The 18466-nt window shown below is 49.0% G+C and overlaps 1 protein-coding gene across 3 annotated transcripts in view; it reads left to right on the forward strand.

Moving 5' to 3' along the window:
• mocs1 (molybdenum cofactor synthesis 1) overlaps positions 1-16431 on the forward strand; it is a 69681-nt gene extending 53250 nt beyond the window's left edge. Inside the window, exons 8-11 of one of the 3 annotated variants that reach the window (XM_072500171.1) lie at positions 830-940; positions 4784-4904; positions 6446-6508; positions 13824-13982. In XM_072500171.1, the coding sequence (XP_072356272.1) occupies positions 830-940; positions 4784-4904; positions 6446-6501 (288 nt within the window). In that variant the 3' untranslated portion in view covers positions 6502-6508; positions 13824-13982. Of the gene's footprint in view, positions 1-829; positions 941-4783; positions 4998-6445; positions 6509-13823 lie in introns of all 3 variants that reach the window. The other 2 variants (XM_072500169.1, XM_072500170.1) reach the window with 2 other exon arrangements.
• The last annotated feature ends 2035 nt before the right edge of the window (positions 16432-18466 follow it).

Below are 18466 nucleotides of genomic sequence, written 5' to 3' on the forward strand. Positions count from 1 at the left end.
CAGTGACTTCATTTGAAGCCTACTTGTGCAAATAAGCGGCTTTCATTTTTTTCATTCATTTCATTTTTTCATTTCATTTCATAATCTTTTTAAATAATTCATGCTTAGAAACGAGCGAGTTCTCAAACGCCACACTAACCTGATGCTGTACAGCCACCATACTGCAGTTTGGAGTCAGATCACTGTGGATTTTATTTTGATTACTCGTACCCAAGCATATTCCAGATTTACTTCTTTATTAAATCCCGTTCTTTTTAATCTTCTTTATTAAATCCCGATCTTTTGCCTCCCCCACCACCACGCCCTCCCCCACCACCACGCCCTTCCCCCACCACCACGCCCTCCCCCACCACCACGCCCTCCCCCACCACCACGCTCTCCCCCACCACCACGCCCCTCCTCTAGGCTGATCTTTAGTCGCTGCCGCTGATCCTGGTGCCTCATGTGGGAGGGTTTGCATCGTCACTCGTTCCGGTGAGAACCGGACGGGGGCTGGTTTGTAAGACACTTCCATATCCGGCTAAGGCGGGAATGACCCACTCCTTGAGGTGAGGAACCGAGGGGCAAATCATGTTGCTGAACACAGCAAGAACCCGTCAAGGGGATGCTGGAGAATTGTTTGCTTTGTGGCTGAACGATCTCCGAGGCCTCTGGGGCAGGCCTGAAGCTGCCCCTCCACGGCTCTGATCCAGTCCATTTTCTCTTTTCCCTGTCCCAAGGGTGAGCTCAAAGGAAGGAAGACCCTTCGAAGCAAAACCCGAGGGGACCTGGCACTCGGGAATGTTTTTGGATGCTCAATGGGAATTCACCTCCAGTTCTTTTCCTTTAGGCTTACAGGGTCCCCGACTTCCAGGGCCAGATAGGATTCATCACCTCCATGTCTGAACATTTCTGCGGCTCTTGCAACCGACTAAGGATCACCGCCGATGGCAATCTGAAGGTAAAGGGGCTGGAGACACAGGGCCTTAATTTTGAGTTTGCCCTCCTTTTGTTGGTCTACATCTGCGATGGATCAGCACCCACCTTTCCCACCTTCTTTTCCAACCCCTCCCCCAGTTTCCCATTCGGAATTCTCCAGGTAAAGTGTTTCAACCATGAGAAATTGCACAGTCACGGAATCTGGCTGCGCCTCAGGCAACAGGGTTAGTGGTAGTTATTCAGACTGGGAATATGTGGAGAGTTGCATACCGGTAGGATAGGAGCTGAGTCCGCCTAGTGTTGTTCACCATTGATTGAGACGTTAGCAGCCCTCCCTCCATGTCTTCAATCTCCAGGTCTGTAGCCAGTGAGGATTGGAAAATGGTGATCTGAGCCTCCGCTATTCCCCAGCCCCACCTCTACCTTCTCTGGAATCTTGGATGCATTTCATCTGCATCTGGCAAATTTATCCACATGGATGCTGCACCCTTTACTATTATCACTCCTACTATGTTTTGCCCACCCAATATTTCACACTCCTCCTCCTTATCTCCTGCATCTGCTTTCTTCCCCCATGAGTAAATGTGAGTTAGTTCAGGAGACAATTCTTTATCCAGAGTGAATGGAAAGCGGAATTTGCCACCACAAGAAGTAGTTTGGATCCGTGTTTTCAAACATCTTATCCCAGGACCAGCTTTCACTCAACCGGCTGACCTTCGCGACCCACGCCGCGTTTGCTTACCTTTAATATGAAAGGTGAGCCTGCTTGGTCCTCACAATCTCACTCCAATCAGGTTTAAAGGAGGAGTGAGCAATACACATATCGGGTACAGACCTCAGGCAGTTCCCTTGTGCCGTCTTCAATTTTGTGAGAACTGAAAATCCAACCTCGCACATGTGGGTCGTCTTTAAGGGCAATAACAACAAAATGCTTGTTTTACTCAGCAGTGGATACTCCTGGGAGATGTTATTCCAGAATGCTGACAGCATGTTTTTAAAGTGGTGTCACAGGCCAGGTACAGCAGTGTAGTCTCTTCATTTGGAGGCAACTGGAAGTCAATAACTGACTCTGGGGTCTCAACCTCAAAAGGGATTTTTCACCCACTGCTTCTCTTTCAAAATCTGAAACTTCTCTCATTTGCCAGTACTTCACTGCTCATAACACATGGGCTTTGCATCCTTATCTGCATTGGCACAAGTGACAAAACCATACCTCAAGAGATCATCTTTATACTGCTTTGTTTCCGAGTTAGGTTTCTTCCTTGTAGGCTGTTAACCAGAAGCCCTAGAACTCACTACAGAGCTAACAACTGCACTGCCCTTCCGGCCCTGGACTCTCCTGGGCAGCTCTGTCCAGCAGATTTAGATGTGAGATCCTGGCAAATAGATACACTGCCGAATTGTGTCTCTGACCGTCTCTTTCTTGCAAGAAAACAATTCATCTTTACAGTCCTCTTGCCTTGCTTGCCAGCAGCTAGAAAATAGAAGAAGCTCTCCTCCGTGATTTGGCGCCAAAACCACATACATATAGGTTGATTGCCGTCAAGTGTACGTGCAGGGGGCACTGACCTGCTCACTGCTGCTGCTTCTGGCCGGAAGACTGCACGCAGCCCCATTTCCTTCTCATTTAAGAGGCAGCTGCGGGTGCCATTTTCAATGTAAAAGACGCTAGCAGCCGATGACCACTTCTCCCACAATCGGGACCACGGTGGGAACGGTGCAACCGGTCGTTCCTCAACCCTCACGACACCTGCCTGTGACTCGCACTTTGATAAACCCTGATTTCGATTTATTATTTATATATATTATATATATATGTATTTACGGGGAAGCTAGATCAGAACCATAGGAGCCGATGCAGGCCACTCGGCCCATCGAATCTGCTCCGCCATTCAATGAGATCATGACTGATAGTAGCTCCACTTAACCCCATACACTTGGTTCCTTTCCTGATTAAAGATCTGTCTATCTCTGCCTTGAAAATACTGAACAACCCAACCTCTACAGCTCTCTGTGGTAAAGAATTCCACAAATTGACTACCCTCAGAGAAGAAATTCCTCCTCACCTCTGTCTTTAATGGGTGACCCCTTACTCTGAGATTATGCCCCCAGTCCTTGAATCTCCCACAAGGGGGAACAACCTCTCAGCATCTACCCTGACAAACACCCCTTCCCGGGAATCCTATATGTCTCAATAAGGTCACCACTCATTCTCTAAACTCCAGTGAGTACAGGCCCAACCTACTCAACCTCTCCTCATAAGAAAATCCCTCCAGACCCTGCTCCACCACCTCCTCCGGTTAGAGAATTGGTTGGCTAACAGGAAGCAGGCAGTTGGAATAAAACTAATCATTTTGCAGATTAACAAGATGTAACCAGTGGAGTGCCACAGCGATCAGTGCCAGGTCCTCAACTATTTACAATTTATGTTCATGTCTTGGATTAAGTGACAAAATGTATGGTTGCTACATTTTCTGATTTCTTAACTTGTATATTTGAATTTGCTGATGTATCTCGAGTCTCGCAGCTCCGAGCTAGAATTAAAAGGAGGTTGTTCCACACATCATGTGCCTCTTTGAAACTTTCTGCTACACCCCTGTTCTTTCCTTATAGCCCTGCGACTTGTTCTTTGTTCAGTTACATATCCAGTTCTTCTTGAAAGTTCTTATTATGTCTGCTTGAACCACCCTTTCAGACAGCGCATTCCAGATCATGGCAACTCACTGTGTAAAATACGTATTTTTTTCATCTCCTACCTGGTCATAAAGAACAAGAACAAAGAAAAGTACAGCACAGGAACAGGCCCTTCGGCCCTCCAAGCCTGCGCTGACCATGCTGTCCATCTAACCTAAAATCTTCTACACTTCCGGGGTCCGTATCCCTCTATTCCCACCCTATTCATGTATTTGTCAAGATGCCCCTGAAATGTCACTATCGTCCCTGCTTCCACCACCTCCTCCGGTAGCGAGTTCCAGGCACCCACTACCCTCTGTGTAAAAAAACTTGCCTCGTACATCTCCTCTAAACTTTGCCCCTCTCACCTTAAACCTATGCCCCCTTGTAATTGACCCCTCTACCCTGGGGAAAAAGTCTCTGACTATATCCACTCTATCTATGCCCCTCATTATTTTGTATACCTCTATCAGGTCTCCCCTCAACCTCCTTCTTTCCAGTGAGAACAAACCGAGTTTATTCAACCGCTCCTCATAGCTAATGCCCTCCATACCAGGCAACATTCTGGTAAATCTCTTCTGCACCCTCTCTAAAGCCTCCACATTCTTCTGGTAGTGTGGCGACCAGAATTGAACACTATACTCCAAGTGTGGCCTAACTAAGGTTCTATACAGCTGCAACATGACTTGCCAATTCTTATACTCAATGCCCCGGCCAATGAAGGCAAGCATGCCGTATGCCTTCTTGACTACCTTCTCCACCTGTGTTGCCCCTTTTTGTAGCATAACCACCAGCATAGATCTGTTGGGCCGAGTGGCCTGTGTCTGTCCTATAAATACTTTATAACATTACACTTGGTGAGGGCAGTGTCAGCGTTTATCAGTTGCTTAATGTATTTATTTCTAAAGCTGTAGCATTTAATTTGAACGCCCTGAGCTTTCTGATTGTGGGTTTTTCCATTTCCGCTCTTGACCCTGCTTATTCTCTCTCTCTCTCTCTCTCTCTCTCTCTCTCTCTCTCTCTCTCTCTCTCTCTCTCTCTCTCTCTCTCTCTCTCTCTCTTCCCCCCCCCCCCCCCCTCCCCCCACAACCACCACACCAAATAGCAAAAGCTGTAAGATCTGAGCCTCCAGGGAATTGCCTGGAAGTCCACACTCCCATTGTTCAGCTGCCGCTTCTGTTTTAACGTGCAGGTGTGCCTCTTCGGGAATACTGAAGTGTCCCTGAGGGATTTGCTGCGCTCGGGGGCCACAGAGGAGGACATACTGGAGATTATCGGAGCAGCGGTGGGCAGGAAGAAGCAGCAGCACGCGGGTAAGGTTCCGAGCACGGCATGTTTGCCCCTGGAGGAGCGATTGAGAATCATGGAGCGGAACTCCGGGAGAAACTGTTTCCCGTGGCAGGGAGGTCAGTAACAGGATTTGAGGCTGTTGCCAAAAAGAACCAGTGGGAGAAATTAGTGTTTATCTTTGAATGCAGCCTGCTGTTACGCTGCAGAATGCATTGGCTGAAAGGATGATTGATGTAGAACCGTACCACAGTGACTTGCAAAAGAAACTTGGATGTATAAATTTGAAGGGAAAGGGCAGCACGGTGGCGCAGTGGTTAGCACTGCGGCCTCACGGCGCTGAAGTGCCAGGTTCGATCCCGGCTCTGGGTCACTGTCCGTGTGGAGTTTGCACATTCTCCCCGTGTTTGCGTGGGTTTTGCCCCCACAGCCCAAAGATGTTCTGGTTAGATGGATTGGCCGCGCTAAATTGCCCCTTTATTGGAAAAAAGTGAATTGGGTACTCAAATTTATAATAAATAAATTTGAAGGGAGGGCATGGGAGGGGGTTGAATTTGCAGGTCTAGGAGGAGAGAGGAGGGGGTTGGGTTTAGTTAGTAAGTAAAGTCGTCCCAGTCCCAGATGGCCATAGGTTGCTTTCCCCTTTGAGGAGGTGGGGGGGAGCTGACTGGTGATGTAACCTGAGGGTCGCCACACCTCGGGCGAGTGGGCAAGGTTGAGAAGGCAGAGCCTTTGTGAATAATCTTTTATTGTCACAAGTATGAAGATATTTGACTGATCTGTCAGTTCGGAGGATTAGGAAATTTTAAACTTGGCCACCCTAAGGTTATACAAAACAGGATTAAGAGGAGGGTCTGTCTGCTGCTCCATATGGGCAGCACAGTGGTTAGCACAGTTGCTTCACAGCTCCAGGATCCCAAGTTCGATTCCTGGCTTGGGTCACTGTCTGTGCGGAGTCTGCACTTCCTCCCCGTGTCTGCGTGGGTTTCCTCCGGGTGCTCTGGTTTCCTCCCACAGTCCAAAGATGTGCAGGGTAGGTGGATTGGCCATGATAAATTGCCCCTTAGTGTCCAAAAAAAAAGATTAGCTGGGGTTACGGGGATAGGGTGGAGACGTGGGCTTATGTAGGGGGCTCTTTCCAAGGGCCGGTGCAGACTCGATGGGCCGAATGGTCTCCTTCTGCACTGTAAATTCTATGATTCTATGAAACACGAGTGTTTGGGGGGGAAAATGACTCTCTGTGGCCCCTGGTTACTGACACTCCCCAGGCTTACTGTCGGGACTTGGATGAGGAACTGTGTACGGCTATGGGGAAAGGGCAGCAGCTTGGGCTTAGCTGGATAGCAAGATCTGACACAGGCAGTGTCAACTGAATGGTCTCCTGTGTGGCATGATTCTTCAATTAGAAAGAAATGGCCCCACACTCGGTTATAAACTGTAATTTATGGTAGCTTTTTTTAAAATCGATAATTGAGTTGGAGGTAAGGATAACACATTTTCAAATCGATAACGGGTAGAGGAGCCATTTTTGTTGATGACCTTTTAAAACACTGGTTTCTTTTTACAGGGATGTTTAACATATCACAGATGAAGAACAGGCCCATGATCCTGATCGGTGGGTGACTGAGCAGTACGTACTATTGACTTTTTCATTTTGCGCTTAAACACACTTCCTCTTCTTGTTTCTTCATTCTTCGCTTCTGTCTTTGTGCGAGGGGATCTTCCTCCAGCTTTTCGGGATTGGAAGTCCTGTACACCAGAAACAAAACAAATCCAACCCAGCCAATTACCGCCCTATCAGTCTACTCTCCATCATCAGCAAAGTGATGGAAGGAGTCATCAACAGTGCTATCAAGCAGCACTTACTCAGCGATAACTTGCTCACGGATGCTCAGTTTGGGTTCCGCCAGGGTCACTCAGCTCCTGAGCTTATTACAGCCTTAGTTCAAACATGGCCAAAGAGCTGGGGTGGGATTCTCTGACCCCGCCCCCCCCACTCCCAGGTCAGAGAATCGCTGGGGGACGGTGTAAATCCCGCTGGCTGCCGAATTCTCCGGCGCGGGATTTGGTGGGGGCGGGAATCACGGCGCGCCGGTTGGTGGCTGCTGTGTGGTGCGGAGTAGAACCTGCACATGCGCGGGGATGCCGCCAGCACACGCTGGCGCTCCCGCGCATGCGCCAACTCGCACTGGCCGGCGGAGGCCCTTTGGCGCCAGTTGGCGTAGCGCCAATCCCTTCCGCACCGGCTGGCGTGACGCCAAACACTCCAGCGCCGGACTAGCCCCTGAAGGTGTGGAGGATTCCGCACCTCCGAAGCGGCCCGACGCCGGAGTGATTCACGCCACTCCTCGGCGCCGGAGTGGCCCGCCCCGCCGGTTAGCGGGGAATCCCGCCCCTGAAGTCCAGAGGTGAGAGTGACTGCCCTTGACATCAAGGCATCATTTGACCGAGTATGGCATCAAGGAGCCCGAGCTAAACTGGAGTCAATGTAATCAGGGAAAACGCCACTGGTTGGAGTCATACCTGGCACAAAGGAGGGTGGTTGTGGTGGTTGGAGGTCAATCAGCTCAGCTCCAGGACTTCGCTGCAGGAGTTCCTCAGGTTAGTGTCCTCGGCCCGACCATCTTCAACTGCTTCATCAATGACCTCCGTTCCTTCATAAGGTCAGAAGTGGGGATGTTTGCGGATGACTGCACAATGTTCAGTACCACACGAGACTCCTCAGATAATGAAGCAGTCGATGTCCAAATGTAGCAAGACCTGGACAATATCCAGGTTTAGGCTAATAAGTGGCAAGTTACATTTGCGCCACACAAGAGCCAGGCAATATCCCATATCCCTCTATACTCATCGTACCCATATAAATGACTAAATGCTTTTTGAAAGCCAAAGTGTACCCTCCTCTGCTACTGCCTCTGGCAGCCTGTTCCAGACACTCACCACCCTCTGTGTGAAAGAATTGCCCCTCTGGACCCTTTTGTATCTCTGCCCTTGCACCTTAAACCTATGCCCTCTCATTTTAGACTCCCCTACCTTTGGGAGAAGATGTTAACTATCTACCTTCTCTGTGCCCCTCATTATTTTATAGATCTCTATAAGATCACATCTAAGCCTCCTACTCTTCAGTGAAAAAAGACCCAGTGTATCCAGGCTCTACTTCTAACTAAGCCCTGGTAGCATCCTGGTAAATCTTTTCTGCACTCTTTCTAGTTTAATACTATGTTTTCGATAATAGGGTGACCAGAACTGTACACAGTATTCCAAGTGTGGCATTCCTAATGTCTGTACAACTTCAGCAAGGTGTCCCAACTCCTGTATTCAGTGTTCTGACTAATGAAACCAAGCATGCTGAATGCCTTCTTCACCATCCTGTCCACCAGTTCACCACCCTGACCAGCTGTAACTCCACTTTCAAGGGGCTATGAACCCTCACTCCTAGATCTCTTTGTTCTATAATTCTCCCCAACACCCTACCATTAACTCAGTAGGCCCTGCCCCGATGTGATCTCCTAAAATACATCACCTCCCATTAATCTAAATTAAACTCCATCTGCCATTCATCGGCCCACTGACCCAATTGATCAAGATCACGTTGCAACCCTAGATATCCTTCTTCACTGTCCACTGTGCCACCAATCTTGGTGTAATCTGCAGACTTACTAATCATGCCTCCTAAATTCTCATCCAAATCATTAATATAAATAACAAATAACAGTGGACTCAGCACTGATCCCTGAGGCACTCCGCTGGTCACAGGCCTCCAAAGAGTCATAGATATTTACAGCATGGAAAAAGGCCCTTTGGCCCAGCTTGTCCATGCCGCCCAGTTTCTATCACTAAGCTAGTCCCACTTGCCTGTATTTGGTCCATATCCCTCTATACCCACCCTGCCCATGTAACTGTCTAACTGCTTTTTAAAGGACAAAATTGTACCCGCCTCTACCACTGCCTCTGGCAGCTCGTTCCAGATGCTCACCACCCTCTGTGTGAAGGAATTTCCCCTCTGGTCTCTTTTGTATCTCTCCCCTCTCACCTTAAACCTATGCCCTCTAGTTCTGGACTCCTCTACCTTTGGGAAAAGATGTCGACTATCTACCTTATCTATGTCCCTCATTAATTTATAGATCTCTATAAGATCACCCCTAACCCACCATGCTCCAGGGAAAAAAGTCCCAGCCTCTCCTTAGAACTCAGACCATCAAGTCCTGGTAGCATCCTCGTAAATCTCTTCTGCACTCTTTCTAATTTAACAATATCCTTCCTATAGTGGGGTGACCAGAACTGAACACAGTATTCCATGTGTGGTCTTACCAATGTCTTGTCCAACTTCAGCAAGACATCCCAACTCCTGTATTCAATATTCTGGCCAATAAAACCTAGCATGCCGAATGCCTTCTTCACCACCCTGTCCACCTGCCACTCCACCTTCAAGGAGCTATGCACCTGGACTCCTGGATCTTTGGTTCTGTAACTCTCCCCAACTCCCTACCATTGACTGAATAGGTCCTGTCCTGATTTGATCGACCAAAATGCATCACCTCACATTTATCCAAATTAAACTCCATCTGCCATTCATCAGCCCACTGGCCCAATTGGTCAAGATCCTGTTACAATCTTATATAACCTTCTTCACTATCCACTATAACCACCAATCTTGGTGTCATCTGTAAACTTACTAATCATGCCTCCTACATTCTCATCCAAATCATTAATATATATAACAAATAACAGTGGACCCAGCACCCCCCCAGTTTGTGTATTAAAGGAATGGGGTATTCGAGAGCTATCAAATTGCTTTGGGTCATGCAGGTTCCCAAGGTGGGGGATTGCGATCTTTCAAGTTTGTTTAATATTTGTGGTAGGAGTGCAATTGCTCTGGAGCAAAGATAGTGTAATTGAGTCTCGGTAAAGATCAGCCCTGGGCCTAGTTCGATGGCCGAGCAGCCCTGGGGCATTGAATGTCCTTGCTCCTGTTAGGGGCTGTTTAGCACAGGGCTAAATTGCTGGCTTTGAAAGCAGACCAAAGCAAGCCAGCAGCACGGTTCGATTCCCGTAACAGACTCCCCTAACAGGCGCTGGAATGTGGCGACTAGGGGCTTTTCACAGTAACTTCATTTGAAGCCTACTTGTGACAATAAGCGATTTTCATTTCATTTTGTTTCATTTTCCTGACCCTGTTGTTCCACCTGCCCCTTCATGAACCCTCTTGTTAACAGCTGAGGCCGATCCCAGGACTGGGCAGCTCTCGGTGAAAGGCATAAGTGTAACTTGGAGTAAAATGGTGTTCGCCGTCCCGTCGGGAGCTCAGTTGCTGTGGTTCAGCCCTTCTCCCAGGCATCTCAGCAGGTGAACCTTGGCGTGGATCCCGGGAATGTGCTGCCTTTTCGCTGAGACAGGAAGTACATTTTGGGACCTAACACAAATTTGTCCATCTGCCTAATCCTCACGTGGATGGCCTGTTCCAGGCTCAGCAGCATGCAGCCAAATGTTTTTATTTATTATTTTTACTTCCGAGGATGTGAGGAGAGAATGTGATATGCTGGCTTGGATATGTTTATAGAAGTATATAATATCTTTTGGCATTTTCCTTTCAAGATTCTTTGCGCAAAAGGAAGAAAACAAGCAAGCATCTTCTTCAGCAGCCACTCTCGTGGCTCCGAATCCCTACTCCCCCGCCACACTTAACCCCGCAGTCTGTTTGGACCCTGTTATAGAGACAGCGGCCCTGGAGAGCTTGAATCAGTAATCATTCACCGGCAGAACCAGTAACTGCTTCGGTATTATGTAATCCTACAGACATTGTGCTCCCTCTGGCTCCTTCGAAACGAGTTCAACTCCCTCTCCGGGGATCTGACTGACACCTGCAAAGCTCTGAAGGGACCTGAGAGAGTGGACGCTGAAACATTAGGCAGGAATCTCCAGGCCCACCCGTGGCGTGCTTTCCGGTGGTGGCCACTGGCCGGCAGTGGGATCTTCGGTGTGGTTTGCGAGGCTCGCCTGACGCGCCCAGGCGGGTGGGGTGGGAGGCTTCGTTGAGTCTGCAAGATCAGGCCGGCGGAGAGGGCTAGAACATTCAGTCCATTGTTCCTGACATTTGGAGTGTCTAAAACACGGACTCGGGATAAGGGGCCGATCATTTAGGACTCGGATGAGGGGAGAATTCTCCACCCAAAGGGGTTGGGAATCTTTGGGAATTCGCTACCCCAGAGGGTTGTGGATGCCCCATCCTTGAACACGTTTTCAGGCTGTGATAGACCGTTTTTCCTCTCGGGGAATTTGGGATGCAAGGAGCGGTGGTTGGAATTGGAATTGAAGCCCGAGATCGGCCCTGATCGTGTCGAATGGCGGAACAGGCCTGACTGACCGTATCTGCTCCTCTTGTGCTCGGGGTGCAGATCAGGATTTGTAACCTAATTTTTTTTTAAAATCTCCACTCACCTCTCGTTCTTTTGCCAATTTTCTTTATATATCGAATGCCCGAGTGTTTGTTGGGTGAGGTGGTGGCTGGCTCACCCGCCTCTTGAGTTCAAAGGTTGAGGATTTATGTTGCCCTCCCAAGTATCAAATCTAGGCTAACGCTCCAGTGCAGTTGTGTGTGTCAGTGGTGTCGTCAGAGACCCCATCTGGGCCCTGGGGTGGATGCGGAAGATCACTTGGTATTATTTTGAAGAGCAAAGGCATTCTCCCTGCTGTGCACTGATCGGTATTTATTTGGAGACCAACGCTGAGAAAAGATTGTCGCAATGTTATTTCTGGGAGCTCGGTTGGCGTAACTTGGCTGACCAGATACAGCATTTTCTTTCTCTTTATAAAAAAAAAAAAAATCTCAAATTGGCTGCAAAGTGTTTTGGAAAAGACCTGAGCTTGTGAAGGAGATATGCATGCACTTGTGTCAAGTGGGAATATAAGTTTAGGCTGTGGACATCTTTAAACTGTTTATTGCCGCAGAAGGCTGTGGAGGCCAAGTCACTGAGTGTCTTTGAGGCAGAGATAGATAGGTTCTTGATTAATAAGGGGATCAGGGGTTATGGGGAGAAGACAGGAGAATGGGGATGAGAAACGTATCAGCCATGATTGAATGGCGGAGCAGACCCGATGGGCCGAATGGTCTTATTCACACAAGAAATCATCTCCTTTGACCTGCATCCCACACGGGAGCTGTGTTCAGCTTGGTTATCAAGGTACCAGCATATGACTTGAGGGGCAGCTAGCCCCTCAAGCATGTCCAGCACTCGTGATGGTTACAGCTTTATGAGCAGACACCTCCTCCTCTTCTGCCCCCCCCCCCCCCTCCCCCCAACAGCAATCCTACAGCTCCTTAAGCTCCAGGAACAGCGGCATGCAAATAAAACTACTCGGCAAGAGAGGCAGGGAAATAACATGACTCTGGTAATAAGGGGAAGGAATTCTCTCATCCCATTTGCTGGCACAAACTCGCACGCATTACGAACGGGCGTAGCTTCTTGAGCCTGCCCCGCCACTCAATACGATCATGGCTGGTCTGATTGTAATCATAAGATATCGGAGCAGAGTTGGGCCATTCAGCCCATCAGGTCTACTCCACCATTCGACCATGGCTGACCTCAACCCTGCGTTCCTACCTACCCCCGATGGCCTTCTCCCCCTTGTTAATCAACAATCTATCGATCCCTGCCTTAAAGATATTCAAAGACTCTGGGAAAGAGAATTCCAAAGCCTCGGAATTCTGTAGAGGGAGAATTGTTCCCCGTCTCTGTCTTAAATGGGGAATTCTTTATTTTTAAACAGTGACCCCCACCAGGGGCAACATCATGTCCACATCCACCTTGTCAAGACCCCTCAGGATCTTTCAATCAAAGTGGATACAAACCTAGAGTATCCAGCCTTTCCTCATATGACAACCCACCCATTCCAGCTATTAGAGGAGCAAACCTTCTCTGAACTGTTTCCAATGCATTCATATCCTTCCTTAAATAAGGAGGCCAATACGATGCCCAACCCTTACCAGTTTCTCACTGCTGTAGCTGATGTAGTTTTTTTTCATTGATACAACCATGATTGCATGTCATCTCCTGTCTGGGAAATTTACTTTGTTACTCCCGTGGCTGCTACTGCCCCTATTGGATCCAGGTGGTAATTGCTGCTCTCCTGAGAGGGTGCAAAATGCCTCCGTCTGATGTGACTCTGCATGTCTGTATTCTTGAGATGCGTGAATTAATGTGGGTAGGGGCCTCAACAATAGCAAGAACTTTCATTTCTCCAGCGTCCAATCACAGCAGGAGGAATTCCCAAAGCGCTTTCCAGCCAATGACGTGTTTGCAAAGTGTAGTCGTCATGGGGATTCCCGGCAGGCAGCTTACACGCTGCTAGATCCTGCAAGCAGCGGCAAGTGTCGTGGGCACATAATGAGGCCTCGATTTAATGCCTGCTTCAAAACGACGGCACTTCCAATAACGCAGCACTCTTCAGGCTTCTATGTGCACACTTCGGCGGTTGCCAGGTGACCAGAGGCCCCAAATCCTCTGGTGCGCAGGGCAACCATAGATCATAGAATTTACAGAGCAGAAGGAGGCCATTTGGCCCATCGAGTCTGCACCGGCCCTTGGAAAGAGCATCCTACTTAAGAGCACACCTCCACCCTATCCCAATAACCCCACCTAATGTTTTGGACACATAATGGGCAATTTAGTATGGCCAATCCACCCAAACTGCACATCTTTGGACTGTGGGAGGAAACCGGAGCACCCGGAGGAAACCCACACAGACACTGGGAGAACGTGCAGACACCGCACAGACAGTCACCTGAGGCGGGAATTGAAACCAGGTCCCTGGAGCTGTGAAGGTGCAGTGCTAACCACTGTGCCACCATGCCGGCCCTCTTTGATTGCAGAAAATGCTCTCTTCCAGTTCATGATGCTTTACTTTGTCTTTCTGTCCTCCTCGCTCAATTCTGTTTCTGTTTTCAGGGCAAGATCCTGTTTCTTCCAGTGCAGCTCAGGGAGTCGTAAATTTGATCCAACCGGACCGACAGCCAATTTGGAACAACTCGCTGCCTGCTCCAATGGGAAGAACATTCCGGAATGATGTGTTTACAAGTGAGGGAGGCCTGCCAACTTTTCATGGAGGAGTGGGACCCACAGCCAGCCCCGTCTGGCCTATGCTAAGAACATACTGTACTGACAGTGGCAGACTGGCCAAGAGAGGCTCCGAGTGCCTCAGTACTGTGGCCGGATCTGATGGTCAGGAGATTTCAGCCCGCCAACACGCATGGCCTTGTTCAAGCAGGGTAAAGGGCATGGGGGATTTGAAAGGCCTGGGGCTGACGGCTGGTGGACTCGCCGGTGAGTGCAGGACGACAGACTACAGGGAGGCAGAGCACTTGACTCACACCGATGCACGGGGCCGGGCTGTCATGGTGGACGTCGGCGGCAAACCTGACTCGCGGCGCACAGCCTCGGCGCAGGCCGTGGTCCAGCTGGGGGAGCGGGCCTACCGGCTGCTGCAGGCCAACCAACTGCGGAAGGGTGACGCGCTAGTGACGGCCCAGCTCGCCGGCATTGGCGGGGCCAAGCTGACTGCCCAGCTCATCCCGCTGTGCCACGTCGTCCAGCTGCACCGCGTCGACGTCTCGCTGGAGCTGGACGAGGCCCGGCTGGCGGCCGTTGTCACGGCCACCTGTGGCGCCGCCGGCAAGACTGGGGTGGAGATGGAGGCCCTGGTGGCGGCCAGCGTGGCGGCCTTGACCGTTTACGACATGTGCAAGGCGGTCACGCACGATATCGTGATCAAGGAGGTGAAGCTGATCAGTAAGACTGGCGGGCAAAGGGGCGACTTCCATCGCGCCGACACCCATTAATTTTCTACTCCCAATGCCGTGCTAGCATTCACGTCAATTCCCTATGAAATCCTGTTACATACTTCCATATGAATTAGGAGCAAGAATAGGCCACTCAACCCCTCGAGCCTGTTCCGTCATTCAGTAGCCCCAACCCCAGCTTCCCTGTTCAAACGGTGCAGAGCCTCGTTGCAAGTAATTATGCAAAATTCAAAGTCGACCATTTGCCATCACCATGCGTTGCCTTGCTCGCCTCACAGTGTTGTCACTCGGTTTGTTCAGTTATTGGGTGGGCAGGGGGAATATTGGGATCGAATGGTTCCACAGCCCACCATATCCAACAATTTACAAATCCTACAGCCCCTTTTAACACGCACGATAATGCTGAGGCACTTTCCACAGAGAAATTGCAGAACAACAGGCATCGAGCCAAGTGCGAGAATTGTCAGAAAGCAGAGTCAAACAGATGGACGTTTTGGAGAGGGTTTTTTTCAAAGGAAGAGAAGGAGAAAGAATCACTGAAGGAGACGGGCTTGTACCAGAAGTTTCACTGTTCTGAGATGTCCCAGAGCACTTTATAGCCAATTAAGTACTTCTTTGAAGCATAGTCGCTGTTTTAATCTTGGGAATGCTTATCCAAGGATTTCAGAGCCGAGCAGAGAGGCAACAGGATTGGCCACTGGCAATGAGGAAAAGGTGGACAGGGGGCCTGCAGTTGAGGCTGGAGTTGGAGGACTGGTTTGGGAGGGACTACTGCACGAGGGATAGAAATAGGCAGTGAATTTTCTTATGGATGCCTTGCAGGCTGGTGGGGCGATAGTGATGACAAGGGTAGGACAGGAAGCAAGGGACTGCCACCTGGTTGCGCTGAAAGTTTTGGAAGGTGGATGATAGAGTGCAGGGTAATCGAGGTGCGAAAAATCATGTTTGATGGGATGAGGAGGTTCAGGGGGAGTTTGCTGGGTGAGAGGGGAAAAGGCAACTAATATTGACGAGTGAACAGTCTTGGTTAAGAGATGGACTTTAGGTCAATAGAACGATGATGCTGAGATTGTACAGCCTCGGTGATTGGCTGTAGAGGGGCGCATACGGGCAGGGATATTAGAAGTGAATTTTTGAATGGGTTAAACCCAACTGCATAGTTTCTTTAAAAGTTACTGCTCTCGCCTCTTTAATGTATAAATGTTGATTTCTGCTCCACAAGTGCTCGGCCTTGCACGTCTATTGGAGTCCCAGGATCACCTTTACCGAGCCAATTCCGCACTATTCAGCAAACCCTTGGGGCGGCCATTTTTCCTTCCTACCTCCGTCTACTTCCATATATCCAATCATGTTTGAAGTTTGTTTCATTTTTCTTGTGAAGGTCAACATATATCAGCGCAATATTGTGCATCTTGCAATTCAGCGCTAATTCTGCAGGGCCCCCCCAGTATCCTGAAAATCTGTTGGTGGGAGTGACGGAGGGGTGCGCTGGCATACGCATTGATGTCCGGATATTCCCAATCAACACTACAGATACATAGAATATAGGCACAGGAACTTTGAACCTGCTCCGCCATTTATGGCTGATCATCCAACTCAATAGCCTAATCCTGCTTTCCCCCCCATTGCCTTTGATCCCATTCTCCCCAAGTATATAGCCCCAACCCGAGTGAAAGTTCAATATTGTAAACGAAGAAGTCGTGTACTTGCAATGTATTTTTGGGTGGGCAATAAAATTGGAACTGGATTGAATTGAATATTGTTTGGGATGTTGTCTGTTGAGCATGATAGGCATGATCAGGACCGCACACATTCCTAATGGGCTTGGAGCTGTAACTCATTCATCCAGAACTGGGCGGAGAGTTTAAAAGCGCACAATGATCAGGATGGAATTGCTGTTTCAAGATTAGCTTCAATTGAACAACTAAGATTAAAGGCAGTTGTCTGATCATTTGGTCATCAGAAGGCAATGCAGCGAAATCCAGGGCTGAATAATATCGCATCTCTGGTAAGCTCTTTATTTTAAAGAACCTTTCCTTCATGTTCTCACTCTGTTGTCATTGGATACGAGGGAGCTCCCACTTGCCCTCCTTCCATTCTGTTGAGAAAACATTGACCTACACTGAGGTAAAGAGTCCATGTTGAAACCTTCCGCTATCATATGCAACAATCCATTTAACTGAGGCAGAGCCATAAGGCTATTTGACTTTGGAGATATCTCCCAGCAAGATCCCGACAGCAGTTAATGAATAACCTCTGTTAGAAACAGCGGACATCCTTGCCCAGTCTAATTTGTATGTTGCTCCAGTACCATACCGGTGTTTATTGTTAACTAGCCATTCAGTTGTATCAAATTGCAGTGGTTTGATGAAGCAGTCCACATTCTCAGTGCAACTAGAAATGGGTGATTAACGCCGGCAACACCTACATCCCAGGATCAGTTTTTGAAGCGTGAAGGTTAGATATGTATTATTATGGGTGGCACGGTAGCATAGTGGTTAGCACCGTTGCTTCACAGCATCACGGTCTCCGGTTCGATTCCCAGCTTGGGTCAGTCTGCAAGTTCTCCCCGTGTCTGCGTGGGTTTTCTCCGGGTGCTCCGGTTTCCTCCCACAAGTCCCGAAAGACGTGCTGTTGGGTAATCTGGACATTCTGAATTCTCCCTCTGTGTACCCGAACAGGCGCCGGAATGTGGCAACTCGGGACTTTTCACAGTAACATCCTTGCAGTGTTAATGTAAGCCACCTTGTGACAAAACTTCTGATAAATTGTGCAGGTTAGGTGGATTGGTCATGCTCAATTGCCCCTTAGTGTCCTGAGACGTGCAGATTAGATTACGGGGATATGGCCGGGTGGACAGAAGAGTGGACCCATCTTTCGGAGGGTCGGTGCAATCTCAATAGGCCGAATGACTCCTGCACTATATAGGGATTCTTATGAAGAAATAAGAACAGGACTTGGCCGATCAGCCTTCGAGCCTGCTCCACCATTCAGTAGGATCATGGCTGCATAGGTTTGATAGAATCCCTACAGTGCAGAGTGCCATTCAGCCCATCAGGTCTGTGTGACTCTCCGAAAGAGCATCTACCTAGGCCACTCCCCCACCCTATGTCTGAAACCCCACGCATTGATCATGGCCAATCCACCTAACCAATTCTTTGGACTGTGGGAGGAAACTGGAGCACCCGGAGGAAACCCATGCAGACACGGGGAGAACATGGAAACCCCACGCAGTTGCCCAAGGCCGGAATCAAGCCTGAATCCCTGCTGTGAGGCGGTATTAACCACTGTGCCTCCATGTCTCCCAGTGCCGACTCCCAGATCCGACATTCTTCACATCCATTTTCCTGTCCTTTCCCCATAATCCCTGATTCCCTTACTGATTAAGAATCTGTCAATTTCAGTCTTAAATATACAGCTAGACTCTGTCCCCACAGCTCACTGTGGCAAGGATTCCTCCGCATCTCAGTCTTAAATGGTAACCGCTTTATTCTGAGATTATGCAATCTGCTCCTAGACTCCCCCATGAGGGGAGACATCATCTTAGCATTTAAGAATCCGATATGTTTCAATGCGATCCCCTCTCATTCTTCTCAATTCCAATGAATAGAGTCCCAACCTGTTTAACATTTGCCCATAAGCCAATCCCTCCGTACCGGGGATCATCCTGGTGAACCTTCTCTAAACCGCCTCCAATTAAATAATATCTTTCCTTAAATAAGGGGACCAAAACTGCTCACAGTCCTCCAGATACAGTTGCAGCAAGACTTCCCGACTCGGATACTCCAACCC

Source organism: Scyliorhinus torazame, chromosome 4 (assembly GCF_047496885.1).
Source record: "Scyliorhinus torazame isolate Kashiwa2021f chromosome 4, sScyTor2.1, whole genome shotgun sequence".
In the NCBI taxonomy this organism is placed as follows: domain Eukaryota; kingdom Metazoa; phylum Chordata; class Chondrichthyes; order Carcharhiniformes; family Scyliorhinidae; genus Scyliorhinus; species Scyliorhinus torazame.